This window comes from Felis catus, chromosome B4 (assembly GCF_018350175.1).
Source record: "Felis catus isolate Fca126 chromosome B4, F.catus_Fca126_mat1.0, whole genome shotgun sequence".
Classification (NCBI taxonomy): Eukaryota; Metazoa; Chordata; class Mammalia; order Carnivora; family Felidae; genus Felis; species Felis catus.
This window is the reverse complement of record NC_058374.1, coordinates 75,867,447-75,893,811: the sequence shown is the minus strand read 5'-3', so window position 1 is coordinate 75,893,811 and position 26,365 is coordinate 75,867,447. Positions and strand designations below refer to the sequence as shown.

At 55.5% G+C, this 26,365-nt stretch overlaps 2 protein-coding genes across 3 annotated transcripts; one reads left to right on the top strand and one right to left on the bottom strand.

Moving 5' to 3' along the window:
- Positions 1–5,107: 5,107 nt before the first annotated feature.
- On the bottom strand, positions 5,108–9,249 carry WNT1 (Wnt family member 1). Its single transcript, XM_023257012.2, has 4 exons — positions 8,939–9,249; positions 7,959–8,212; positions 7,031–7,296; positions 5,108–6,556 (listed from the first exon to the last, which is right to left on the bottom strand). Exons 1-4 carry the CDS (start codon positions 9,040–9,042, stop codon positions 6,068–6,070), a joined length of 1,113 nt encoding a protein of 370 aa, XP_023112780.1. The 5' UTR covers positions 9,043–9,249; the 3' UTR covers positions 5,108–6,067.
- A 3,177-nt stretch (positions 9,250–12,426) lies between these two features.
- WNT10B (Wnt family member 10B) lies at positions 12,427–22,811 on the top strand. 2 transcript variants are annotated; one of them, XM_023257011.2, is made up of 6 exons: positions 12,427–16,936; positions 17,271–17,410; positions 18,324–18,443; positions 18,574–18,836; positions 20,576–20,949; positions 21,605–22,811. In XM_023257011.2, exons 3-6 carry the CDS (start codon positions 18,370–18,372, stop codon positions 22,061–22,063), a joined length of 1,170 nt encoding a protein of 389 aa, XP_023112779.1. In that variant the 5' UTR covers positions 12,427–16,936; positions 17,271–17,410; positions 18,324–18,369; the 3' UTR covers positions 22,064–22,811. The 2 variants fall into 2 exon arrangements, with proteins under 2 accessions (XP_023112779.1, XP_023112778.1); XM_023257010.2 differs by lacking the exon at positions 12,427–16,936 and having other exon boundaries at positions 17,095–17,410.
- The last annotated feature ends 3,554 nt before the right edge of the window (positions 22,812–26,365 follow it).

Here is a 26,365-nt window from a genome sequence, read left to right as displayed (position 1 = left end):
TACAATGTTAGGCTCTTGGAAAAACAGCAGTGAACAATCATAGCCCCTGCCTTCAAGAGCTTGACATCTAGTCTTAACCAAAAACCAAATCTTTTTTTTTGCTATCGCTCTCTTTCATTTACACACACACACACACACACACACACACACACACACACACTCGCCAAGCCAATCCCCTTGACCTGGGAAGCCATCTCCATGAGAAGTCTACTCTTTGGCACTGTTCATCCCTCCAAATCCAAGTTTCTCCCTATGGTTGCTGCATGGCCACATGAGTGTGACCCTTAGATGCTGCCTGCTTGGATGACTCCTCTTGCCCTCTCGGAGCTCCCTGACCAGCCCTTTCCTAGTCTTTCTCCCAACCTCCCCCATCACATCCACAGCCACACTGTCAGCTCTAGCAGCTCTAGGGACCTCCTGAGAGTACGTCTGCTATGGATTAGGGCCTCCTAATATTCTAGACCTCTGGAGGTTATAGGAACATGACCACTCATGTGGATCCACAGAAGGACCCTATGAGATCCTGGTGTCACCAGCCCAGAGGTAAGGAGCTGGAGTGTCCAGAAAACCAAAGAGCTCAGAAACATGCCCCTCTGTGGCCTGGGGGCTCTGCCAGCCAAACCTGTCCCTAGACAGGCTGCCTTCTTTTTCTCATCTACTTTGGCGGGGTGGGGGGGGGGGGGCAGGCCTCTCCCTAGCTGTGACTCCATGGTGGTGGCTGTGGGAGACACTGGTTGAGAGGTGAAGCATTGTGGGACATTGTCCACTTTCCCAACATGCTCCAGGGCCCAACGTAGCCCTTGGCGGGTTTGGGAGAAGAGAGGAGGGAGGGTTGGTGCTGAGAGTGGGAGCCAGGCCCATCGAGGTCCCGGGAGTGAATGCCGCATTGTTGGCCAGGCCAGAGTCACAGATAATTACCTCAATTAGTGACAATGGGAGAGTAATAAATACAGGCTTAGTGTCTCCTACCCCACCAGGGCTCCGAAGATTAATCCAGGCTGACGGGCGGGCCCTGAAAGGCGTGATGGACAATTCATTAAACTCCCCAAATGCCGCACAACCTGGGCGTGAAGGCTGAGTTAGCCCCCTGGGGGCTGCGCCTTTGTCCTGATTGTGTGTCTCCGCCGCAGCAGAGCCGGGCAGCCCCCAGAGAGCGGGGAGGTGAGTGGGGCTCCCCCAGCCGGGCCAGGCGGCGGGAGGATTAGGCCTTGGTCCGGCCCTGGTTGCCCTGGCACACCAGCCCGGCCGGGCTGGAATGTCCGTGGGGGGGAGCAGGCCGAGCGGAGGGGCGGGGCCGACAAGGTGGGGTAAGGGGGGCACACAAAACCGGGGGCAGGAGGAGTTAATTAGACGCCAGCCGAGGAGGGCGAGGGGCCACAATAGGGCCGAGGGGCCGCCAGGGACGGCCCCTTCACTTCCGAGGATTAATAGGGAGGAGGGAGAGGGGAGGGGTTCGGCCCTGGGGGAGGAGAACTGGAAGCTTCCCAGGGTGGCACTGCCCCCTTTTGCCCAGCTTGGCACCTACTTGGCAAGTGACTGGGAGGCAGGAGGCTCTGGCAGCCTGGGCAGGTGGCCCCCGGCATCCCACAAAGTGGCTCTTTCTCCTGGCATGGCGCCTGCATTGGGAGATGATTGAGCAGGAGGAGAAAAAGGACCCTTCATTTATCTGGGGAGTAATGGAAGCAGGAATGTTTAGGGGCCCTGCTCTCAACACCCTCCACCTCCACCAACCTACTCTGAGGCAGAACCAGGAAGGAGCCTGAAGCTTTACCCTTTCTGATGAGGCTGCCGGGTTAAAGCCAAGAAGTCCGCAGAGGGACCGGTGCTGGTGTGAACACACGGGAGCCGGGCCACTGTGCGTGCGTGCACATACACGTGCAGACACTTGTGCTCGCAGGTATTTTGATGCCCGGGCCTGGTGCTCAGCAGGCCGTCAGTCAATGCCTGTTGAATGAATGAATGAACTCTGGTTTTGCTGAGGGTGAGTGTGAGAAAGAGGAGTGATGCCGGGCTGCACCGTGACACAGGGTGGCCTTGGGCCCTTTCCTTCTGAGGTCCTCAGTGTGGCCCGGGAAGGATGGAACCCCACCTCTGAGCAGATGAGCAAATGCCCAGGAAAAATGAAGTGGTGGGGGTTCCTTCCCTTTGAAAAGGGCAAAAAAAAAAAAAAAAGTGCAGTAGCCTCTTGGAAGCCCCACTTCCTCCTGGGCCCCAGGAACAGCCCTGGCTCCTCCCTAGGAGCCACCCCACCCTATCCCCTCCCAGGGAATGACAAGGGAGCGAGTTGGCGGCAGTTCCCTGGGCATATTTATAACCTGCTGCTCGCTCACCAGCGTCTGCTTTTAGCCCAGACGGGGGAGGGGGCAGGGGGGTGGTCTGTCTCATGCTGGGCGCCCCGGCTGGGTGTGGAAAGAGTGAGTAAGGGTGAGTGGTGGGCAGCTCTGTATGGATATTCCTGCTCACACCACAGCCAAACAGCTTATTTTCTCCTCATTTTGTTATTTTTCTCCCTCTAGCCTGGAGAGGAGGACTGAGCCAGCCTGAGGTGGGGAGGGGGGGTGCTAGACCCTGGGGTATTTGCAGCCCCACTGACAGGGTTTTTCCAGGGTGCGTGTGGCAGGGTGTGTGTGGTGCCGGCTTGCTGACCCCCTGGGGACTGCGCAGGCCTGCCGTCTCACTCCTCTCAGCTTTTCCGCTCCCCCCCCCCCCAGGGTATTTCAGGACTAGTGCCTCCCTCACCCGCTGAGGCCAACCATGTGTCCGGGGTCCCTGGCAGCCTCAGATCCCCCTGGGTGTGTGGCACCTGGCACCTGAAGATCAGAAGTGGGTGGAAGGGTAGCCTGGGTGGATAGGGCAGAGCTGGGGCATCAGGCCCATTCCTGACAACACTTGCCTATGGTGATACCCTTCCAGGCACAGCCCTTCGTGAGAATGGCACAGGTGATCATAACATGAAAAAGAATTAGCTTCTATGTAATGCTTTGCAGAGATCCCACACTCCTTTCGCTTGCCCCCCGCCCTCCCCCCCCCCACACCTTTTTTCTTGGTGCATGGCCCCTTGAGGGCCCAGCCTCATTCTGCACTTCCTTACCCACTTTGGAGTCCCCGCCCCTGGAAGCGAGGGCTCCCATGCAGAGGACTGATTCTGGGAGTCTTTCATCAAACCTCATGGGTGTGCAGAGGGCTTTACACTTCGCTGAGCCTTCACTGCACTCCCTTCTTCGTCTGACAATACCAGTCGATGTGCTTGATTCCCTGGCCACCCTATAAACTTCTCCAGGTAGGCACGATGGCTCACGCATCCCTGTATCCCCAGCCTTTGGCACACGCCTGGCACAGAAGAGGCGTCAGCAAGTGTTCAAGTGACCAGAGTTTTCACGTACATGACCCTCATCTGAACCTCACCACCTTCTTGAAGGAGAGGTCTAAGCACTGGCAACCATCCCTGTTCAATTGACAAGGTAACTGAGGCCGAGAAAACAACAGGTTTGTTGAAAGTCTAATTAGGGCCAGAACAGGATTCATTGCTTCCCTTTACCCTTCTTCAGCCCTTGTGTGTCAGCTCAGCTCAGAGGCCCCAGCTTCTAGGCCTGAAAGCTGATACCCATTCCAGCTCTTGGAGTTAGGAATCAGGTGAGAGTGCTTGGGGACAGCTGCCAACCCTTCAGCTCCCCAAACGCTGCCTCTCCCCAACTCTGGGCATCGTCCAGTAGGGGCCCAAGCCCCCTCTCCTGCCTCTGGCATCCCATTCACTTCTTGCTTTGGGAGCTGGGGGATCTAATAATTCATTGGATTATAGACTGGACATTCTCTGCAGGGGGTTCTTTACTGGAAACCCAAGGCTTATGAGAGGTGCCTTCTACCCCGGATCAATAAGGTTTCTACTCCTCCCCCTCTGCTGCCCATGAGAGCTAAGCTGGTGCTGGCTTGGCAGATGGAGAAAAAGGGAAAGGGATGTCATTGCAGGGTTGAGCAGCTCCTGGCTCCACTCCCCTACCCCCACACATACCCCAAAGGCCAACAGGGGTCAGAGTTCACACATCCAGGGAGAGGTGGGAGGCAGCTACCACAGCAAAAGAATCCTAGGGAGAGGGGGAAATTCTCCAGCCATCTGGGATCAGTTGTTGCCCTTGGGGGGTGGGGTGCTTCATAGCTCCCCCTGCCCTTTAGGTCCTCCCCTGGGGGGAAGTCTTAGGATTAGGGACAAGCGTTAGAGCTTAGGAAGGGGTTAGTGTTGTCTGAAGTTAGGGTTAAGGCTAAGGTTAGACCTAGATCTAGGGACGGGCAGAGGATTAGGGTTAGAGATGGGTTCAGGGCGTGGGCAGGATTAGTACTCCTGCCGACTCTGGTGAATGTGCACATGGAGGTATGAGCGTTATTAGTAACAGTGCTCTTTCAGGCTCTTTATGGGAATGACTAACTTAATGGTGTGGTTATGGACCACACTTGGGTTTCCTTCTGGTCACATTGGTTTAAGCCCTAGCCTCTAGTTGGATTCTAGCCCTCCAGCTCCCTTCTTCTCCCCCACTGTCGTCTCTGAGCTTTTGGGTCCGGTGCTAGAACCCATCACCTGTCACCTGGATCCTCCTGAGCCCAAGGTTGGGAGCTGGGGTCCTAATAAGGACGTGATAAGGTCCTAATAAGCCGCGACCACAGCTGAAGCCAATAGGCTTCAGGGGCCGAAAGCTCTACAGCAGCACCCTTTCTGCTTGGCTTTCTCTTTTCTTTGGGTTCTTTTCAGAACAGGGTCGTGGCTTCACTCAGGTGTAGCTATTTCCACAATTCCAGAAAGGAAAGGCAGGCTGAGAGTTTGTTTGCCTGTTTGTTTAATCCCCGTTCATCAAGGGAAGAAACTGAGGCAGTTATGGACTTGCCCGGTATCACACAGCCGGTTGGTGTTCAAATAGGAAGAAGAATTTTGCAGGGTGTCCTGGCTCCTGGCCAGGTTCTTCTGAGGACCTAGATCCCCAGGGGCCTCATTAAGGTCATGCAAGGGTCAGAATCTCAGGGTCTTCTTGCAGGGCGGGGAAACCAGTCCCCCGACAGTGTAGCCTATTTAAGAGACGCAAGCAATGGTGTGTTCTGGGTTCAAGGAGAAGCCACCAAGTCACTGATAAAAATAGAAATTTTATTCTGCGGAGGAAGATACTACATCGGTGGGGGTGGGGAGCCACTAATAGCTACAATGGAAGGAAATGCTGATTCCGGTAGGCAACGGCATCTTGGAGAAATTGGGGAGAGGAAGAGAGGGATCAGAAGAGGCTGGAGAGCAGAAGGAGAGGAGAAGGGAGAGGGACTGGGGTGGGGTGGAAGTGGTCTCTGCAAGCCAGGCCGGAACCCAGCACAATAAATAGTTTTATTTACAACAACCAAACTCGTGGCTTTGTATCCACGATTCAGTGCAAATTATTTACACACTGATGAGGAGGCAGGACAGGAAGGGGTAGGAGGTGGGTGAGGGAGGCATGGCTCACAGCTGTTCAATGGCTCCATGACAGAGGCTGGGAGAATGGGGGTATTTCTGCTGGGTCCCCCAACCTCCTTTTCCACATCACCACAGCTGCCCTTTCACCCTAGAACCTCCCGGTTCCGTTGTAGGTGGGGAGGAGAAAGGCCCTGCTGTCCAGGTGTGTGTTCAGCGTCTGCACCCTTGGCAGGAGAATGGGAAGGGCGTGAGAAGATCTGGAGAAAAAACGGAGGATAAAGGGGAGGGAGAGAGGCGGGGCGGGGGGTCACTGGCGCGGTGGAGGAAGCAGAGCCACACGGTCAGAAGCTGACCCCCACGGGGAAGGGAACAATCCTTCTCTCACCTCCTGGCCAAGCAGGGGGCAGTGCAACAAGGGGTCTCCCGGGAGAGGGAGGGAGGTAGGTCCGGGGCAGGTCCATCAGGATGGCAAGAGGGTTCATGCCGGCCCAGGCAAGTGGTTTCAGGAGTCCCCCGGTAGGAGGAGGTGGGAGAAATGATCGCGCACGTATGAATCGCGGGGGTTGTGGCTGGAGGGACTGGGTGGGCACGTATCCGGGTGGGCTAGAGGGGAACGCTCCTGGGGCGAGTCCGCGAAGCGTCTCACAGACACTCGTGCAGTACGCGCGTGTGCGTGCAGTTGCGGCAGCTGACGTGGCAGCACCAGTGGAAGGTGCAGTTGCAGCGCTCGGTGACGCGCTGTGTGCGCGTACGGTGGCCCCGGCCACAGCAGAGCAGCTCGCAGCCGTCCAGCGCGGGCGAGGAGCTGTTGCAGGCGCGCCCGGCCGTGCCCGCCGTTCCCAGGCGTCCGCTGTACGTGCAGAAATTGGGCGATTTCTCGAAGTAGACGAGGTCGTGGGGGGAGGGCGGCTTGTGCGCCGGGTCCTCGGGCTCCAGGCGCAGCAGTTCCGCCCTCGAGGCGCGGTTGCTGCCGCGGTTGCCATAGAGGACGCGCGAGGCGCCATCGAATCGGTCGCGCAGCACGTCGCCCACGGCGCGCAGCGTGGGCAGCCGCATCCAGCACGTGCGCACCGTGCACGAGCCCGACATCCCGTGGCACTTGCACTCCTGGCGCATCTCAGAGAACACAGTCTGGGGGGAAGGAGGAAGAAAGGGTGTCCCGGGGCACTGTCAGGGCCAGAGCCACCACCGTCCCAGATACCGCCCCCTCCCGGACCCTGCCAGGACCTCAGCAAAGGCCCAGGCTTAGCCCTCGCGCCGAGATTTGAACCCCAGGCCCAACTGCTCCACGCGGGATAGTGGTCTCGGCCTCCAAGCCTCGTTTTTTGAATCTGTACAACGGAGGGCTGCAGGCAATACATTCCACGGGTTCCATGACGTCTAATGTCTTCAGTTCTACCTGCCCTCAGCCACTATCTCTTCCATTCTCTGCCTGCCTTCCACACCTCCTGCATCCTCGGGACGTCCTCTCCTGATTCCCTACTCTGACGCCTGGCCTTATCACCGATCGTCACTCCCCAAGTTCGAGGTTAGCCCCTGCTCAGGGACTCGGAGATCCCTGCCACGCCACTCCGCTTCCGTGCGGAGCCCCTCAAGCCCGCTCACCGTGCGGCCAGCCTCGTTGTTGTGAAGGTTCATGAGGAAGCGCAGGTCCCGCCCCTTCTCCCCGGAGTCCACAAACTCCCTGCCGAAGAGGCGGCCGAAGTCGATGTTGTCGCTGCAGCCCCCCCAGTGCCAATCGGGGCCCCCAGGGCCGCGCCGCCGATAGTCGCACGTGCAAGACTCGATGGAGCCCTCTGAGCAGGAGCGCGCCACCGAATGGGTAACCCCGGCGGAGGTGATAGCGAAAATAAACGCCGTTTCCCGACAGCCTGTGAGGGAAGGGAGCGGGGATCAGCGAGGGGGTACGCGGGGTGCTGCGAGCCTCCTCGGTGGAGGGCTTGGGACCCTTGACTCCGCCCTTAGAGTCCCGAGAGCCGGCGGCCGGCTGGGTTGGGAAGCTGATCTCCTAGAGAAAGCACGTGCGTGGGCACGCAACCCTGTCCACGCTTGTAATCACGCGTTCCTGAGACTCAGGGCGCATTTGGCTCCTCAGTGGGAGTGGGGCAGCTCCAGAGGGAAAAACTGAAAAGAGGGGAGGGGAAGAACTCTGCACTTGCCAAGACCTCTCCGCGCCCCAAACTTTCGGCCCCTGTCGGCGATGCAAGCCTTGCTGGGCTGGAGGCAAGACACACTCGCGGAGATCAGCTTCCCAGGCGCCTTTGAGAGGGGCCGGGGAAACGGTGGCGAGCCGGCGTCCACGACTCAGAACTCGCTTTTGCTGGGGCAGTGGCGCAGAAAAGTTAAGCTTCGCGCCGGAGGTGCACGGCTTGCAAACGCCTGGTAGAGCTGGCGCTGGGCGCGAAGCTCTTGGCGGGTTGATCCTGGAACCCTGCAGGCGCCTGGGACATCTTCCCTGCACTCGCCCGCCCCTGCCCTGCGGGTGACCCTGCGTTCCCCTGGTCCCGGAAGTGTCGCTTCCCTGGGTACCCACCTCGGTTGACGATCTTGCCGAAGAGGTGGGGCCCCGTAGCCGTGGGGCAGTTCCAGCGGCGGTTGCGGAACTGCCACTTGCACTCTCGCACAGCGCTCTGCAGCCCCCCGCTCACGCTGTGCAGGATCCCCGGGTTCTGGCGGATCAGCCTCCTCTGTTTGCGGCTCAGCAGCTGAAGACTGGGCTCGAGCACCAGTTGTAGACTCTTGGAGTCGGTCAGCAGGTTCGTGGAGGAGGCTACGTTCACGATGCCCCTGGTGAGATGCGTGGTAGGAGCTCAGGCTCTGGTAGGGGACCTGCTCCCTAAGCAAAAAGATCGTGTCTACCCTGTCCTCTTCCTGGGACTATTTGCCTGAGAGAGCAGCAGGAGATCAATAATGAGGTAAAGACTCCGAGCTCCCTGGCTAACTGGTTTGAAAGAAATGGGCGTCCAGAGTGTTGTGCAGGGCCGCTCAGGACCCTGGGCCTGGGGACTGGACAGGGGAGGCATGGGAAACCTGAAGACTAGATGTCCACCTTGACTCTGAGAGACTGCTTCCCCGGGAGCCTGGGCAAGGAAATCCTGGCCTGGAGTCCATGCCCACCCAAGGGGTGAAATGCTCAGGAGTCCCACCCTCCTCTCGCCTCCTTTCTGAGCGCTGGCCTGGCCCTTCGCTTCCGAGGCAGGGAAACCCGTGGTGTGGCTACCCCCGCGAGGCTGGGTTTGGGGCTCAAGGGAGAAGGGCGGTGCCAGATGGGAGTGGGCTCCCTGCCTGGAGGGAGTATCGTGGGCCGCCGCGGGCGGACCGTTCACCCCACCTCCTCAGAACTAGATTCTCTGGGGCAGCTCCGCTCCAGAGCGCCCCTCGGTGTCTCGGAGGGAAGTCAGTGCGGTGGAGCGAGCCTGTCTGCGGACGGATCCCAGAGCGTGGGAGCTGGCTGGGGCTGGCCCCTGGCTCTGCGCCCCGGGACAAGTGGCGACCCCGCACCAGCTCACTTACCACCATCGGCCACTGCTGTTGGCGGCCAGGGCTGCGGGCAGAGCGGCCAGCGCCAGCCACAGCGTAGCAGAAACCCAGCCGGGCAGCAGCGCCCAGTGCCCCATGGCCTGCCCGGCCTCGCCTGCTCTGTGCTGAAGTTGGGGCGGCTTTGGCTGCTGCCCGCGACGGTGGGACGGGTCGCGGCGGTGGCGGCGGTGGCGAGAATTCGCAGTCTGGCTCTAACAGCCCTGGGGGCGGGCGGCGGGCAGCATGGCTCGCGGTCCCAGCTGGTGGGCTGAGGCAGCCACGGCGGGCGGCACCGCCTCTTATAGTTGCGGCGCTGGCTGAAGTGACGATAGGAGGCTGCCCGCCGGGCCGCACCGTGGCACCAGGGCGCACCGGTCAGGGGCGCAGACAATGGGCAGCGAGCGGGGCCGTGGCTCCCGCCCGTCTGAGGCAAGAGCTGACGGGCTGGCCGTCGGGGCTCACCCCCGCCCCCTGCCCGGTGGCTCCCGCCTCCGGGCCTGCACTGGCCGCCGACCCCTCCCCTTGGGACGCCCTCCCACGCGCGCCCGCCTCACTCCTCTTCGCGTCCGGAGCCCGTCGGGGACCAGCGTCCGCCAGGGGGCGCGGCGACAATGTGCTAAGGGGAGAGTCTGCCGGGAGCCCAGCCGCTTCGCCACCACCGGCTGTGGGGCTGTCCCCTCGACGTCACCCTGGGCCCGTCTGGCGTCCTCTCTCTCCCCACTCCTGAGTAGAGGAAGGAAAGCTGTGATTCTGGGCAGCGACTCCGGGGAGACGCCTCCTGCTTTGGAACCCCCGACGGCTGGACAGGGAAGGATAAGGGGGAGACTGGGAGTGAGTGGGGTCGTGGTCAGGGAAATCCTGAGGGTGGGTTTGTGGGGTAAGTTCACCAGAGAGAAAACCGGGGACCGCGGCAGTTTGTGTTTGTGGGCTGGTAGGAGTGCACAAGTGACTATGGTGTGTGTGTGTGTGTGTGTGTGTGTGTGTGTGTGTGTCTAAGTGGGACAATGCAAGGGTGAATGCATATGAGAATGTGTGAGTGTGTTCTGAGGGTGCACACTCGTGTGTGTCCTCATGGAGAGAAACTCCATGTTTTGAGGAGGGACGTTAGGGAACTTTCCAAAGAATCTTGGCATGTAGCTCAAGTCAGGAGGGATCAGTCGAGTCATCTTGTCACAGCCACCACCTGGGGCAGTGCATCATCTATGTGTCGGGAAGGAGGTGGCGGCCACTGTCAGGAAAGACCCAAAGACTGACTGAGGGACGGAGTGTCTGGGACTGTTTGTGGAGGTGGGTGGATGGGTGGATGAGTGTGTGTGCGTGGGGAGATTAACTATGCATATATGTGTCACTCTCGCCGTGTATACCTTGTGTCACCCTATGGTGTGTCACTCTGTGGCATGTATCAACATGTGCATGTCACCGGGGGAGGGGACTGAGGCTGCAACCAAGGCGGCATCAAGATGGACAAAGCCTGGAGTAGCTGAGTCTCTATGGATTAGGCTCAGGAAGGGCAGTGGAGTGGATGTCAGGTGTGCGTGTGGGTGGGGAGGGCTGGGAAGAGAAGAGTTGCTGGCTGAGCTGAACCCAGAATAGGGAACTTGTGCCTCCACGTGTCTGCTTCTTTTTGGATTTTTCTGCCAAGTTTCTCTCTTCTTGCAAAATTCTGGCTCTTTCCACTCTCACCACATTTGAGATATCCCGAATGCTTGCAAGCATCTCCTCCATTGTAGGCTTTTCTCTTTTTTCCCAGGGACTCCAATTCAGCTTCAAGGCTATCTTGGCCTCCTATTGAAGAGGAAGTGGCTGCTGTCCTCTGTACTGGGGCATAGGGAGCACCACCAGCTTTGTCATCATGCCCTACCACCACACACAAATGGCCCCTGCAAGGAGGGAGGACCTCCTCCCTTATGTCTCTCTTCTCTCTTACTTTACAGAGGGAAAAAAAGATAGATTAAGAAGTTGTCCAAGGTCTACACAGCTAATGAATGAATAAACGGGGCACGTGTCTGGCCAAGTCGCTGGTGCATGTGACTCTTGATCTTGAGGTTGTAAGTTTGAGCCCTACAGTGGGTGTAGAGATTACTTAAAAACAAAATCTTAGGGGCACCTGTCTGGCTCAGTGGGAAGAGCATGAAACTCTTGATCTCAGGGTCCTGAGTTCAAGCCCCACTTTGGGCATGGAACCAATGTAAAATAAATAAATAAATAAATAAATAAATAAATAAATAAATAAATAAATAAATAGTAAGCTTCAAAATTAGAATCTTAAAAAAAATGAACAAGTTGGTAGACCCAAATTAAAACTCAGATCTGGGGTGCCTGGGGGACTCAGTTGGTTACGTGTCTGATTTCTTGATTTCAGCTCAGGTCATGATCTCATAGTTCCTGAGTTCGAGCCCTGAGTCAGGCTCTGTGCTGAACAGCTCAGAACCTGCTTGAGATTCTCTCTCTCCCTGTCTCCCTGCCCCTCCCCTGTGTTCTCTCTCTCTCTCTCTCTCTCTCTCAAAAATAAATAAACTTTAAAAAACTCTTTTTGACTCAAAGCCAATGCTCTTTCCACCTAATCAGCTTTTGTGAGTGTGTAGCAATACAATAAGCTATGGACCCCATCTCAAAATTGACAGATAAATAAAAATGATTTTTAGGATCTTTCTGTCTCCCTTTTGAATCCTCTCTTTTTCACTTCCCCTGCTTTTAGGGTGCTTTCTAACTGAGTATGTACCCAGGTCTGATCCTGAAGAGTTCTAAGTCTCAGAAATGATCAGGTATCCCATTAAAGGCAGGGAAATCACTCTAAGGAGCCCATGTCTGATAAGTTTAATTAATCTTCTTGGGGCACCTCCATTTTATTTTTTATTTAAAAAATTTTTTTAACGTTTATTTATACTGAGAGAGAGACACAGAGTGTGAGCAGGGGAGGGGGAGAGAGAGGGGGAGACACAGAATCTGAAGTAGGCTCCAGGCTCTGAGCTGTCAGCACAGAGCCTGGTGAGGGGCTCGAACTCACAAACTGTGAAATCATGACAGGAGTGGAAGTCAGATGCTTAACCGACTGAGCCACCCAGGTGCCCCAAAGGCACCTCCATTTTAAATGAGATGCTTATTAACCAAGATGAAGCCTGATGGAGGTTTTTTTTAATTTGTTATTTTAGTGGTTTTTTTAATTTTTTTTTTAAATTCATGTTTATTTATTTTTGAGAGAGACAGAGCATGAGCAGAGGAAGGGCAGAGAGAGAGAGGGAGACACAGAATCCAAAGCAGGGTCCAGGCTCCGAGCTGTCAGCACAGAGCCCGACAAGGGGCTTGAACCCACAAGCCGTGAGATCATGACCTGAGCTGAAGTCAGACGCCCAACGACTGAGCCACCCAGGAGCCCTAGTGTTTATTTATTTTTGAGAGAGGGAGGGGCATAGTGCAAGTGGGGGGAGGGGCAGAAAGAGAAGGAGACACAGAATCTGAAGCAGGGTCCAGGCTCTGAGCTGTCAGCACAGAGCCCCATGTGGGGCTGGAACTCATGAACTGAGAGATCATGACCTGAGAAGTCAGCCACTTAACTGACTGAACCACCCAGGTGCCCCCTGATGGAGGTTACTTTTGAGGGCAATATCCTTCCCAGGCCTATTGCCCAGTCCAGTGCACCTGACCCTCCCAAGGATTTGACCCTGAGAGACAAGATGTTCTGGGCCAGGCATCCTCCCCAGATCCAAAATCCAGTAGTCTCTACGGAGGGCACCCAGCACAGAAGGCTCAAGTAAATAGACAAAGTACCATGGGCAGCTTGTCCTTCATCCCTTAGGAGTTTATTCCCACTGGGGCCTGGGCCATGTGCTTTGGCCTGTGGATTGATTAAACCCCATGGAAGCTTGAGATGCACTGGAAGACAGGAAGCCCTTTCTGTGGCTCCTGGTGACAAGCAGAGGTGGGAAGAAAGAAAAGACGAGCCGGTATCCTTTGTTCTACCATTCCACCCACCAGGAGTAGTGAAGAAAAGTGGGCTCTAAGGGCTCTAAGTCTGAGTCATGCTATGAATGACTTGGCCCAAATTTCTATTTAGATCAAATCATTCCTCTATCAATTGTCCTGTTTCTTTCTTGTTTCTTCAATTTACCTCTATGCTGGATCATACCCATCAGCAGGCAAAATGCTGTGATATCTCCCCTCTAAAAACGCTAAAGCTTCATTCGACGCCACATTACCTCCTGAGATTGCTCCATTTCCCAGCCCTCTTTTACTGCAAAAGCTCAAAAGGGCTGCTTTAATCACTAGCGCCAATTTCTTTTCTTTATTCCCTCTTTCCACCCCGATCACCTCTTTGAATCTGCTACACCTCCTGATCAAAATCATCCATGACCTGTTGGCTCTCCTCCTAACCAACTTTTAAGGAACAGCAGACAGAGTTGAACACTTTCTCCTTCTTGGAATACTTTCTCATTTGGTTTCTAGAACACCATTCCTACCTCCCTAGCTGCTCACCTTCTCAGTCTTCTATCTGGTTGCACCCTGTATACCCAATTTCTAAGCTTCAGAGTATACACCAATTCAATTTGGAGTTTCTTTCCAGTCTATACTCATTCTCTTGGTGATCTATTCAATCTCATGGTCCCTAATTTATATCTCTGGCCCTTAACCCTAAACTCTGGACTTGCACACCTAACACTTGAATAAGCATATCAAAATGTACATGTTCAAAACTGAACTCCTGGGGCACCTGGGTGGCTCAGTTGGTTAAACATCCGACTTCAGCTCAGGTCATGATCTTGCGGCTCACAGCTCAGAGCTTGGAGCCTGCTTCAGATTCTGTCTCCGCCTCTCTCTGCTCCTCCTCTGCTCATGCTCTGTCTCTAGAAAATAGATAAACATTAAAAAACAAAACAAAACAAAACAGAAAACACTGAACTCCTGATTCTTCCCCATCCTAACCAGGTCTTTCTTCAGTGGTCCCATCTCAATAAATGACCACTCCATCTTGCTCCCCCCCCCCCCCAGTCTCTTATCCACAGAGCAGCCAGAGGCATTCTTTCCAAAACAGAAGTCAGATCATTTCATTCCTCTGCTGGGAATTTTCCAATGATCCCCAATCTCACTCAAAGAAAAAGGCAAAATCTTTACAGTGGCCTCCACAGCCCTATATGGTCCATCTTGCTCCTTCATTGCGCACCAGTTATCTCCCCTGTGGGTTCCTCCCTTTGGCGGCACTGGCCTAGTTGCTAATTCCTTGAACATCCCAAATGAGTTCCTGTCTCCAGATCTTTGCACCTGCTTTTCTGACTTCTGGAATGCCCATCCTCCGATATCTCCGTGGGTTCGTTCCCTCACTTCCTTTCCCATCCCCTTATATAAAGCGGAATCCCACCACCTATCTCCTTTACCTTGCTCTGTTTTTCTATCACTTTTGACCACGGATAACTTTAAAGGCTTGAAGTAGAAAACCAGTAGCAAAGCACCTCCTTGGAGCAGGAACAGGGGAGAGAGATACTGGAGGGGAAAGGGGCTTTATTTTGATGTTGGGGTGTGGGGAGGAAGCAGGGAACTAGGGCTGAGAGTTCACGGACAGAAGAGCCTACCTTCCTTTGAAGCACCAGCAGGCGGCACTGCCTCCTTGGGCCGGGAAGGCATCAGCCTCTGGTAGAGAAGGGGGCAAAGTTCTTTCTAGGGTAATCCCGCAGATTTGTTGGGGCCAACCGCTCAACTGTTGGGGTTTTCCCTGAGAGTCCGACGCAGTCGGACTGTGGACCCTTTGGTGCCTCCGGGCGGTGGCCTGTGGTGCTACAACAGAAGGCGTGACAGGCGGAGGGTGGGCAGCACAGCTGAGCTCACCGCTGAGGGCGCATCCATCCCTCCTGGGCCTATAATTTGGGTTCCCCGGGCCTGGCCGCCCCTATCAGCGGCTCAGCAATAGATGAGTCACCCGGGACCCCGGGCCAAGGCAAACATGAGGGGGGGAGGAGGAGGAGGTTCCCGAGGCTTTGCTCTGCATTAGCCACCGCCTCGGTTGCTCGATCCCCCAATCTCCCGGGGGCCCCCACTCTTCTCTTTGACCCCCGCCCTCCAGGGCTCCAGTGTTCTTCCCAGATTGTTCTTGCTACACCCACCCTCCATCCTCATGATGGGAAGGCAGCCCTCCAGTCTTCTCATCGAAGGGAAGGAGGACCAGCTTGCTCCCACTCCCTCCCCAGAGTAATGACAGCCCCTCACTTTCCCCCTCCTGTCATGGCCCCAACCCCTGTCAAGGTCTCTCTGGTTCCCGCCCCTCCCCTTTCCTGGAGCTGGCTGCGTGCTTGGGGTATTAGGCAATGGGTGTGTACCCGCAGCCCTCTCCAGACCCCGCCTGCTCCACCACCCTCCAGCCGCCTGCGGGTCAGTGCTCAGGCCAGCCGGTCGGGCCAAGGGCACTGAGGGCCAGTTCAGGCCACCCAGTCTGCCTGCCTGTGGCCTTCTGTCCCAGAGCTGAGCTTCTGCATGGAGAGGGAACAGGAGTATGGACCCCTGGACAGACCAGCTTGGGGAACCCTGGAGTCACTGAGAAGTTGAAGTCTATGGTGGTAGTTCTGACCCTGGCCATTCCTTGGCACCTGACTACACTACAGCCTGACAAGGGTAGAATCAGAAGAAAAAATCAGAAAAAATGTCCAAGGGGTCTCCACAAGAGAAGAGGAGCATAGGAAACCTTGTCCCCTTCCTCCAGGGACCTGAGTGGAGTCCCAGGCTAACACGCAGGCAGAAGGACAAGGACGTTGGCAAGGATCACTGAATCCAGGTGTAAGGGTGAAAGCTACTGAGATTGCAGATTCTGGTGGCCTCAAAAGCCACACATGGTTTGGGTCTTGGCCTCTAAACAGGAAGAAGAGGCAGGGGCTATAAGGCTACTTCTCCTGCTTCCCTGCCCCCGGAGGTGCAAAAGCAAAGAAAAGCAACCCTCTTCTGGTCAGAGCTGGCCAGTGTCAGGAACCAGGGCACTTTTACCTCCCCAGCCTACTCAAGACCTGGTACATAAAGGTGGTCAATAAAAAATACACGGGCAGATGAAAGTCACTGACCTCTCTCAGACCGCTCTGCCCCCTAGACAACAGTGCCCCCTGCAGCACAGGGCAGGCTCTGCAGCAGCACAGGCTGGAGGCTGGCTGCCCAGACGAGCTGCATGGCCACCACCAAGGAAGAGATGACTGTGGCTGTGGGTTTCAGCCCCGTGGCTCTGCTTCCCCAGGGGGCCTGTCTCTGAGTCAACGTGCCAGCCTCGGGCGCGCGGGGCCAGTCGTGCCTTGGGCTGCGGTCTGGCAGGGGCGGGGGGCGGCTGGGAAGCCTGGGGCCCCTCTCTGGCAAAAATAGCCCGCAGTGGTTAGAGCTGGGAGGGTGAGTCAGGCAGGAGCGCAGTGGCGCCTAACCCCTTCACTGCCACTGGAGCTCCCTAAGGTGGTTTGTCCTGGTCTGTGCACCCCAAGATGGGACTCTTTCCCTGGCTGTCCTCAGGCTGGGCTCTGTTTGAGATCCCAAGGCCCTCCTCATTCCATGTGAAGCACGTCTGAAAGCATGGAGCGACGATATGGGCCACTCCAAGTACAGACTGGGGGATCCTGGGAAGGGCAGGAGAACTCCGCAGGCAAGGATGCCTGGAAGCCAAGGGAAGCAACGGAGAAGGCTGAAGATCTTTGGGGCTACCCGAGCCTCTGCTAGGACCAAACTCTGAGGCCAAGGCTGACCCCTCCCAAGGGGCAGGCTCAGAGCTCAGAGGTGGGTGGAAGCCAAGCCACCCAGAAGGGAGCTTTTCCTGCCGGCTCTGAGTGCCTTGTGGTGCGCTCTGGCTCAGGGCTCTGCACAGCAGTGTCCAGGGAGAGAAGTTCTCAGCTCCAGCTTCATCGTGTCAAAGGCACTCTCCAGCCATCCAGCTCTCCTTGGGGAAACTGAGGCAAAGAGAAATGACCACGTGGGACCAGGCTCCTATCTCCCTAGTCTGGGTCCCTGCACCCTCCTTGCAGACTTGGCTACCCAGAGCAGGTGAGAGGCACTTTGGTCACCACCCCCTTCAGTGGGGCCAAGCGTGAACCCAGGCGTCGGGGGAGAGGGTGTGTGTGTAGGCTGGGAGGAGGGGGAGCGGCTGCGCTCCCTGGGTCAAGGCGGGGGGTGCGAGGAGTGGGGTGGGGATGCCCGGGGCTCGGGGAGGGGCCGCAACTCTGTCAGCCGCAGCAGAGCCGCCTGTGAGCTCGGCACGAGTAGAGTAGAGCCAGAGCCCCCAGTTCTTTGCTAGACCGCTCGCTAGCTTTCTCGATCACTCCCTCCCTTCCTCCCTCCCTTCCTCCCGGCGGCTGCGGCGGCGGCGCTGGGGAAGCAGCGAAGAGGAGTGGCCCTACCCTGGAAGAATGCGGCTCTGCCGAGGGGGCAGAACCCGAGGCAGTCTCCCCACGGTTTGAGAAGCCCGAGCCCAGGCGACCCAACCCTGCCGGTGGCGACCCCGCACCAGAGCAGCTGGAGGTAATCGGAGCCGGGAAAGCAGGGAGGGCAGGGACGAGCACACGCGGCCGAGACAGGCACACGGGCAGTCAGACAGACAGACAGACAGACAGACAGACACGCATCCGCCCACAGGGGCACGGAGACACCGAGAGAGCCAGGGATATTGCCAGAGATGAAGACAGCAAATAAAGGGATACCCCCAGATCTGAAGGGCAATGAACGCGAGAGCAAAGGGTTGGGGACCGAGGCTGGGACCTGAGGGGACCAGACAGACGGGCGTCTGGAAGGAGGGGAACACTAGTTAGGAAAGGTAACACAGAGGAGGAAGAGGACTCAGACTGAGCTACGGTCCTTTACAGGCGGGAACCAGGTCCCCTCCCTGTCTGGCGCACCTGGAGCCTCCCCTCTCTCCCAACTGCAGAAGAAGGGGGTAGAGAGGGGTTGGGAGCCCATTCCTCCACCTTTCTCACGGAGGGTGCCTGCCCTCGACGGCATCTGGAGGTGACCCTCCCCCACATCCTGCGATCTGTTGGTGGAGAACCACCTCCCAATTCTGCCCCCTAACCCTAAAAGCGAGACTGTATCGGCAAGGGAAGCCAGTCCTGGGGCCCTTAAAGAGGGAGCCCCGGGGGGCAAGATGGTGGAGTGGTGTTTGTGAGTCGGTGTGTCTGAGTCTGCACGTGAGTGTGTCTGTGTGCCGGGCATTGTGTCTGGCTGGGTCCGGCTCCAGGGGCGCTTGCATAAGCCCCAGCTGCGAGGCCCCTAAGTCTTCCCGCAGGGTGCGGGGACTGGGAATCAGGGGATGATTCTTACTGTTTTGTTGGGGGAGGAATGTGGAGGGTCACTGGGGTGGCACTGGTGAGTTAGGAATCCTTGGTTGCTCGGGGGAGCCCACCTTATTCCCGAGTGCCCAAGTCTCTCTGTCCCGCAGGCCGTGATCGATCTGCCCACCGGGGCCTTCCGGCCCGGGCTTCGACATGCCGGAGGAGCCCCGGCCGCGGCCTCCGCCCTCGGGCTTCGCGGGTCTCCTGTTCCTGGCGTTGTGCAGTCGGTGAGCAATTCCCCCCTGTCACCCAGCCCTCGAGAGAGCCGTAGGCTGCAAGCACCGACCCGGGACGGGAGGAGTCGGAGGGGGCGCGCGGCCTGGACCACAGACCCCGAAACGCCTTCTGCGTTCCCAGGGCCCTCAGCAATGAGATTCTGGGCCTGAAGCTGCCCGGCGAGCCGCCGCTGACCGCCAACACCGTATGCTTGACGCTGTCGGGCCTGAGCAAACGGCAGCTAGGCCTGTGCCTGCGCAGCCCCGACGTGACGGCATCCGCGCTTCAGGGCCTGCATATCGCGGTCCACGAGTGTCAGCACCAGCTGCGCGACCAGCGCTGGAACTGCTCGGCGCTGGAGGGCGGCGGCCGCCTGCCGCACCACAGCGCCATCCTCAAGCGCGGTGAGCCGGGCCGGGCGGGTCTGCGCCTCTGGGGCTGGGGGCGGGAGGGGGTGGGGGCGGCAGGCCGAGGCGAGCGGAGGCGGGAAGGGACCGGTTCACGACTCGGGGAGGGGCCTCTCTGGGAATTCCCCCCCGGGAGCCACGGAGCTGGGCCTGGCCACCCGTCTGGGCCCCTGCTCCTGACTTCCACCTGCGTGCTGCCGGCAAGGCAGCTGGGTCGCGGCTCTCCTACCCTAGGGCCCCCCTTTCCTGCCTCCACCAGGCTCAGTCTGGGTTGCACCTGTGAGGAAGAGATGCCCCCAGCCCTGGAAGCTTCAAACGTCCCCCCCATTCCCTCCCTCAACTTTCTCCCCTCTCCCTCTCCGCTGGGACAAGCCCAGGCCGGTGTCCCCAGAGCCTCAGCGGGGGTGGGGTGACGCCCCCAACCGTTTAAGGGTTAAACCTACTCCCCTAATTGCTGGGGTTCCCAGGAGCAGAGGCTGGGAACAAAGACCCTGATGACTTTGAAGCCGGGGAGCAGCCCCCTCCTCTGTGCTGTGGGGGCCCCAGGTGGCTCTCACCTGAGCAGGTGAGGAACGGCTGGAGGGGCGAAGAACAGGTCACTGCTGGTCTGGTCTGGGAGGTATGGTCTGGAAGGCATCGTTGCCTCTTGCCAGGCCATGCCCGAGTTTCCTCCCTGGAGGAGTAAAGATCCATTCTGTGCTCAGCTCCAGGGTGGGGGCAGTACTTCAGGGACTACGGGGTTAATAGGCAGCTGCCATCTGCGGGGGAATTCCCAAGACGTGTGCAAACAGCTTCACCCCTGGAGGGTGGAGGTTGGGGGGGGGGTCGGGAGGCTGGGCCAGAAGCCCTGCATCCTGGGGTGGGAGAGGCCCGGCCCCTAAAGAGGTGCTGTCTCTCATCCTCTCAGGGCTCAAGGAAGCCCCTACCTAAAAGGAAGTGAGAGACCCCTCCTTCCCTACAGGGCCTGGTATAGGCTTTGATACCCAAGTGGGAAGCATGGGAAAGGGTTGTCATCTTGAGCCTCTGTGACCCCCAAAACATAACAAAGAAGCCAATATTTTAATAGGGCCGTAGGGAAAATCGCCCTCACTCTCTCCCCCTCCCAGCATTTTATAGAGTAATAGCAGGTTAGGATAAACATAAAGGGCAGTCTCAAAGGGCAAATATAAAACTAGAAACTGGAAAGGGGAAGGACAGCTCCACAGTTCCCGTGCTTTGGGGGTATTGGGGTGGTGGAGATGCCCCAGCCCTGGAAGCTTCAAACGTTGGTTAAAAGACACCCCCCCCCAAAAGGTCTCGGCTTCCACCCCACCACCCAAGCTCCCTGGGGAATTTCTAAGGCTTTCAGATGTGGAACTCGGTGAACGAATCTTCAAAGACCTCGGGGACTCCCTCTCAGTCACCTGCCAACCCTTGGGGTCTTGCCCTCGAGCTAGCTCTTTCATCCACACCCGCAGATCCCAGAGTAACCGAACCAGGATGGGCCTCAGAGATCACTTCAGTCCACCCCCACCCCCCACCCCCCGCCCTTAATAGATGAGGAAACTGAGGCTCTGTGCTTCTGTTCCCTTTCTTTCTCGGTGACTTTCTCCCCAGTTATTCAGCTGGTAAATGGCAAAGTCAGGATCCAGTTAGGAATTCCTGGAATTGAAGGGTGGCTGCTTATTTCCTTCCACCTCCCCCCTCTCAGCTGCCTGTCAACCTTATCCCCCCCGTCACACCCTTTTTATCCCCAGGTTTCCGGGAGAGTGCTTTTTCCTTCTCCATGCTGGCTGCAGGGGTCATGCACGCGGTAGCCACGGCCTGCAGCCTGGGCAAGCTGGTGAGCTGCGGCTGCGGCTGGAAGGGCAGTGGTGAGCAGGATCGGCTGAGGGCCAAACTACTGCAGCTGCAGGCACTGTCCCGGGGCAAGAGTTTCCCCCACTCCCTGCCCAGTCCTGGCCCCGGCTCAGGCCCCAGCCCTGGCCCCCAGGACACATGGGAATGGGGTGGCTGTAACCATGACATGGACTTTGGAGAGAAGTTCTCTCGGGATTTCTTGGATTCCAGGGAAGCTCCCCGGGACATCCAGGCAAGAATGCGAATCCACAACAACAGGGTGGGGCGACAGGTATGTGTGTGCAACTTGTCCTGGGTCTCCTTAGCTTTCGAGGCCTGGCTAGAGTTTGAGAGGCACAGCAGAATGAGAGGAGGAGACGCGGTGGGTGATTGCCACTCACCATCTGGATGACCTCAAGTTACTTAACCTCAGTTTTGCATCTGTAAAAAGACTCTAATGATATCTATCTTACGTTGTCATTAAGAGGGAGCTAGCAAATGGAGCACTCGGCAGAGTGCGTAGTCCTCGGTAGGTGCTCATTACACGATAGATAGCTATTATTACAGCTGCCTCCCTACAGAATTTAGGGGTTCTTTGGGTCAGACTCCTCATTTTGGTGCTCACTCTGGAAAGAGCACTGGACTGGGAGTCCGGACAACTGGAGTTGAGTTCTGTTCCCACCTAGTTCCCTAAGCTGAGTCTCTGTCACCAGCTAGTGATTAAAGATGGGCAAATCACTCTGCTCTGGGCTCAGTTCTCCAGCCAGAAGATGAGGGAGTTGGGCTATTAGCCAGCCGTTCAGTGCCCTTTCTCTTCTGATATTCCATGATCGTTCTCGCCTATATTTATCCTTCCCTGTGCTCTCTGTCCCCTCCCCTCTCCTGTGCCTCTGTGCTCTGCCCATTTGCTGCCGTCCCCTTCACCTCGCCTCCCTCTGCCGCTCTAGGTGGTGACTGAAAACCTGAAGCGGAAATGCAAGTGCCATGGCACGTCGGGCAGTTGCCAGTTCAAGACCTGCTGGAGGGCGGCCCCAGAGTTCCGGGCAGTGGGGGCGGCGTTGAGGGAGCGGCTGGGTCGGGCCATCTTCATCGATACGCACAACCGCAACTCCGGAGCCTTCCAGCCCCGCCTGCGTCCCCGTCGCCTCTCAGGAGAGCTGGTCTACTTTGAGAAGTCGCCTGACTTCTGTGAGCGAGACCCTGCCGTGGGCTCCCCGGGCACTCGGGGCCGGGCCTGCAATAAGACCAGCCGCCTGCTGGATGGCTGTGGCAGCCTGTGCTGTGGCCGTGGGCACAACCTGCTCCGGCAGACACGAGTCGAGCGCTGTCATTGCCGCTTCCACTGGTGCTGCTACGTGCTGTGTGATGAGTGCAAGGTCACAGAGTGGGTCAACGTGTGTAAGTGAGGGCCAGCCTCGCCACAGCACTGGGGAAGGGGAGGGGCACCTTTTCAGCCTTTTGCTCTGATTTCTGTCCAGGGTCAGTCCTGGCTCCTAGAAGCTCCAAGTATCTACCTGGAAGCAGCTTGGGGGTGATGGGGGTCAGGTAGAGTCTGTGATGTGCAGCCTTCTCCCCCACAGTAGGAGGGCCTTGGAGAGAAAGCTGTCACCCCTCTTCTCCTCCTTAAACACCTGAAATGAGCTAAGATGAAATGCACTGTATTGCCTCCCTCTCCCCCACCCTGGGGTCCCTTTAGCTCTGGTTCCTCTTCCTTCTGGCTGGGGAGTCCCTGTAGTTTGACCACTCTTTCCCTTTGAGGGATAGACCCAGGCACTGTGTGGAGCCGGAAGACCTGTATCCAGGGAGACCACTCATTCCTACCTGCCATTCCCAAACTCTTCTACAGTGATCTGGGCCCACTCTTGTGGGGTAATGGGAGATGGTGGTAGAGAGGTTTTTCTTGGGGAAGAGACAGGGTGCTGGAGGGGGACCTCTCCCCTGAGTCCTCAGAGGGTTGTTTGTCTAGGTCCTTAGGGAAACTATCCCTCCCCCCGCCTTCAGATGTTAAAGGGAAACCTCCAAAGGAAGAATTTTACCTAAGACTCTCTGAGCCTTTTATTCTTTCTTTAGCAGGAGGGATGGGGATGGATAATTTATTGTACTGAGACTTGTTCTTGGTTTCTGTTTGTAACTAAAATAAATTAAGCTACTGGACCAGTGGATGCAGGTGGTGATATTTCTGCCCACACTTGGGATCCCAGTCCATGGCTTCTTTTTCAGGTGAATTCTACCCTCATATACTCAATGACATTACTTACGCGTATCCTGCCTGGCTCCACAAAGGATTTGAAATGGTCCTCAGTGATTTATTTCTTTATTATTTTTAAAGTTTTCTTTCTTTCTCTCTGAGAGAGACAGAGAGAGAGAGAGAGAGAGAGAGAGAGAGAGAGAGAGAGAGAGAGAGAGAGAGAGAGAGAGAGAGAGAATGAGCAGGGGAGGGGCTGAGAGAATCCCAAATAGGCTCTGCTGTCTGCATGGAGCCTGACGTGAGACTTGAACTCACAAACCAAGAGATAATGACCTGGGCCAAAATCAAGTCGGTTTCTTAGCCAGCTGAGCCACCCAGATGCCCCTGATCCTCAATGATTTAGTTGGGAGCTTTCAGTGTGGAAAACCAGGGGGTACTTCTAGGGGTGAGAGGCTAGAGATCCAAACACAGGCCCTATTTACTTTTTATGTGCCTCAACTCCAGATTTCACCTTGGTCCTTGCCCTAGAACAAGGGTTGGAATTTTTTCTTCCTGCAAAGGGCTTGATAGTGAATATACAGTTAACCCTTGAACAACATAGGGGGGTTAGAGGAGCCTCCCTCCCCATGCAGTCAAAAACCTGTGTATAACTTTTGACTTCCCTAAAACTTAGTTACCAACAGCCTACTGTTGACCGGAAGCCTTACCAATAACATGAACAGTCGATTAACACATATTTTGTGTGCTACTTGTTTTATATGCTCTATTCTTACAATAAAATAAGATAGAGGAAAGAAAATGTTATTAAGAAAATTGTAAGGAAGAGAAAAAACACATTTAGAGTACTATATGGTATTTACTGAAAAAAATCTGTGTATTAAGTGGACCCACACAGTTCAAACCCGTGTTGTTCAAGGGTCAACTGTAGTAGGCTTGTGGGCTTTGTCGCAACTACTCAACTCTGCCATAATTACTCAACTCTGCTGTTGTAAATCACAAGTAGCCATAGACTGTACATAAACGAATGGGCGTGGCTGTATCCAAGAAGGCTTGATTCACAAAAATGGACTGCAGATGAGATTAGGTTCTTTGGCTGAACTCTGTTTACCCCTGCCCCACACCACATGGTCACCTCTTTTCTGGAAATTTCAAGTACTGAAGGTATCTCAGCGTTAAACCAGGAGCCAAAAGAGCAGGTGCTTTTCTTTATGGCTCCAAGTCAGAGAACCTGGGAGGTAGATATAAGACTAATGGGAAACATATAAAGGAGATTCCAGTGCTCAAAAGGGAGTGTTTTGCTCTGGAAACCAGCAAAACCAGCATGCTTTCCTACTGAATTATTTGCACGTGTATTTTGTCCTTCCTTATTCAGAGCTCTTCTGCATTTAATCTTAGTAAAGTAGTTCCTTTATCTTTTAGAAGAGAACCATAACTAGAGAAAACAGATTTTTAAAGCTTTTTACCATCTTTCTATTCCTAGCTCAGTGTCTTTGAAAACAAACCGTTATCATTCAATTCAGAAAAGGGATAGACCTCATACATTTAGGACTAAATGTTTATGGGGTTACAAGCTGCTGATTCTAACAGGTCATCTCCTTGGCCAGGGAATGTTCTCTCCATTCCTCTAGGCAATAGATATATCTGCTACCCAAATTACCCTCAAAAAACAGGTGATTTTGCTACTGGGATAGCAAGGACATTTTGAGGAATGTTGGGTTAGGGCAGTACTCTATGGCAAAATTTTATGTCCTTGAATTTCCACTTGAGAACTCTGGGCTTGGAAATTTGATGGAAGCAGTAAGATGTCTTAGCCCACTTCAGTCACTGACTGAGCCTGGTGTGTACGGGGGAGTGGGGAAGAGGGGGTGTATCTAGAATAGGATATGAGAGAGAATAATGATAAGGAACATTCAGAATGGGAATTTCTCACACTTAGAAAGGGGGAGGAGAATCTCCAATGGTATTACAGAAAGAATATTTCATCTTTTTCCTGTTTCCTTCCTCTGTATTCCCTTTGGCTCCCTCTCTTTCTAGCTTTCTCTTTCGTCAGACACACTCTGTGGCAAACTTAAGCCCCAAACCACAACCTTGAGAAATTCCAACTGGATTTTGTCAGCAAGGCCAACACCCCCCCCCCCCCCCGCCCCGCTCCCGGCACACGCGCTGGGCTCAGACCCAGGTCTGGGGTCAGTGACGAGAGTGGGAGTGTGCAACCCACAGAGTGGGTGGCTACAATTTCAGCTTTTACTTAACTCCACTTGCAGTCAGAGGGAGGGAGAAGGACTGATGAACTGTAAGTCAGGCCTCTTGGCCTCCTTCAGCTCTGGATGAGCTCTTCTCCCGTAGCCTTTCATGTGGTTGGGAAGCTGGGGAGTGGCAGTTGCTGGCTAGTTGCCAGCTAGGCAGCACCCCTTCTGTCTCTGCTCCTGTTTGCTCCATGGGAAGCACCCAGTGATGCTGCAGCAGACTCCAGACTCCAGACAGGTGAAGGCTGGGAGATTCTCCAGTCCCATTCATCAGTTCTGACTCAAATGCCATGGTACTTGCTGCTAACCATATTAGGCTGTCAGTATTTCCATCCTCGGTCATACCTGGAACCCAACCTGGAGAGGATCTGGTCTTGGGCAGGGACACTGAATTTGTACCTCCTGTCAGAGTCTCACAAGGCATGTTGGTGTCGTTGGGGCACTAGTGAAGGGGAGGGGGGTGCAGAGTATTATTTTTAGTGGTCAGTGTGGGGCATAACTTGGTGGGGGAAAATTTTAGGAAAAGAAATGGAAAGAATAGTCATGGGGAGGTATCACAGGGCCTAATCTAAGAGCATGCAAGAAAACTGAAGGAGTCTTCTGCCATTTACCACACAGAGCTTAGCAGGGCAAAGGCCTTTAATAGCAACAGCCTAGGACAAATACAGCTCTCTTTGTTATGAACGTGCTCCTTGTTATCCAGCTCATCCCTCACCATCTTAAATTAGGGCCATCTCGGCTTCACGTTCTAGGGTCATGCTATTCTCTACGTTAAAATAAGAGAGAAAACAGACTGGGGTAAGAGGAAGAGTAGGGAATGTACACACCAGGAATAGATGGGGACAAGTGTGGCTATCTACCAACCTAGCTCTTCTTGGAAAGCGACAGGAAACAAGGCAAAAAAAAAAAAAAAAAAAGAAAGAAAGAAAGAAAGAAAGAAAGAAAGAAAGAAAGAAAAAATCCAGAAAAGCAACAATTTTGGCTCAAGCCTTAGGGAACAGCTATGTGTTCCCTTATACTGCTATAAATGAGGGGAGAGGACACTTAAAGAACCTTCTTTTGTTCTTAGCATTACTAGTGCTCTTCTTCTCGCACAGCAGAGACTGTTGGTGTTCCAAGGCAGCTTTGCGTGTCTAGATCAGGTGCAGAAATGAGTGTAAAGGAAGTGGAGGTGGGCACGAGTGGAGAAATATGGGTGCAAAGTCTCTCACTTTCCTTGGGATACTAAAATTCAAAGTCATCTAGTCACACATCCTCAAACCACGCCTCTTAAT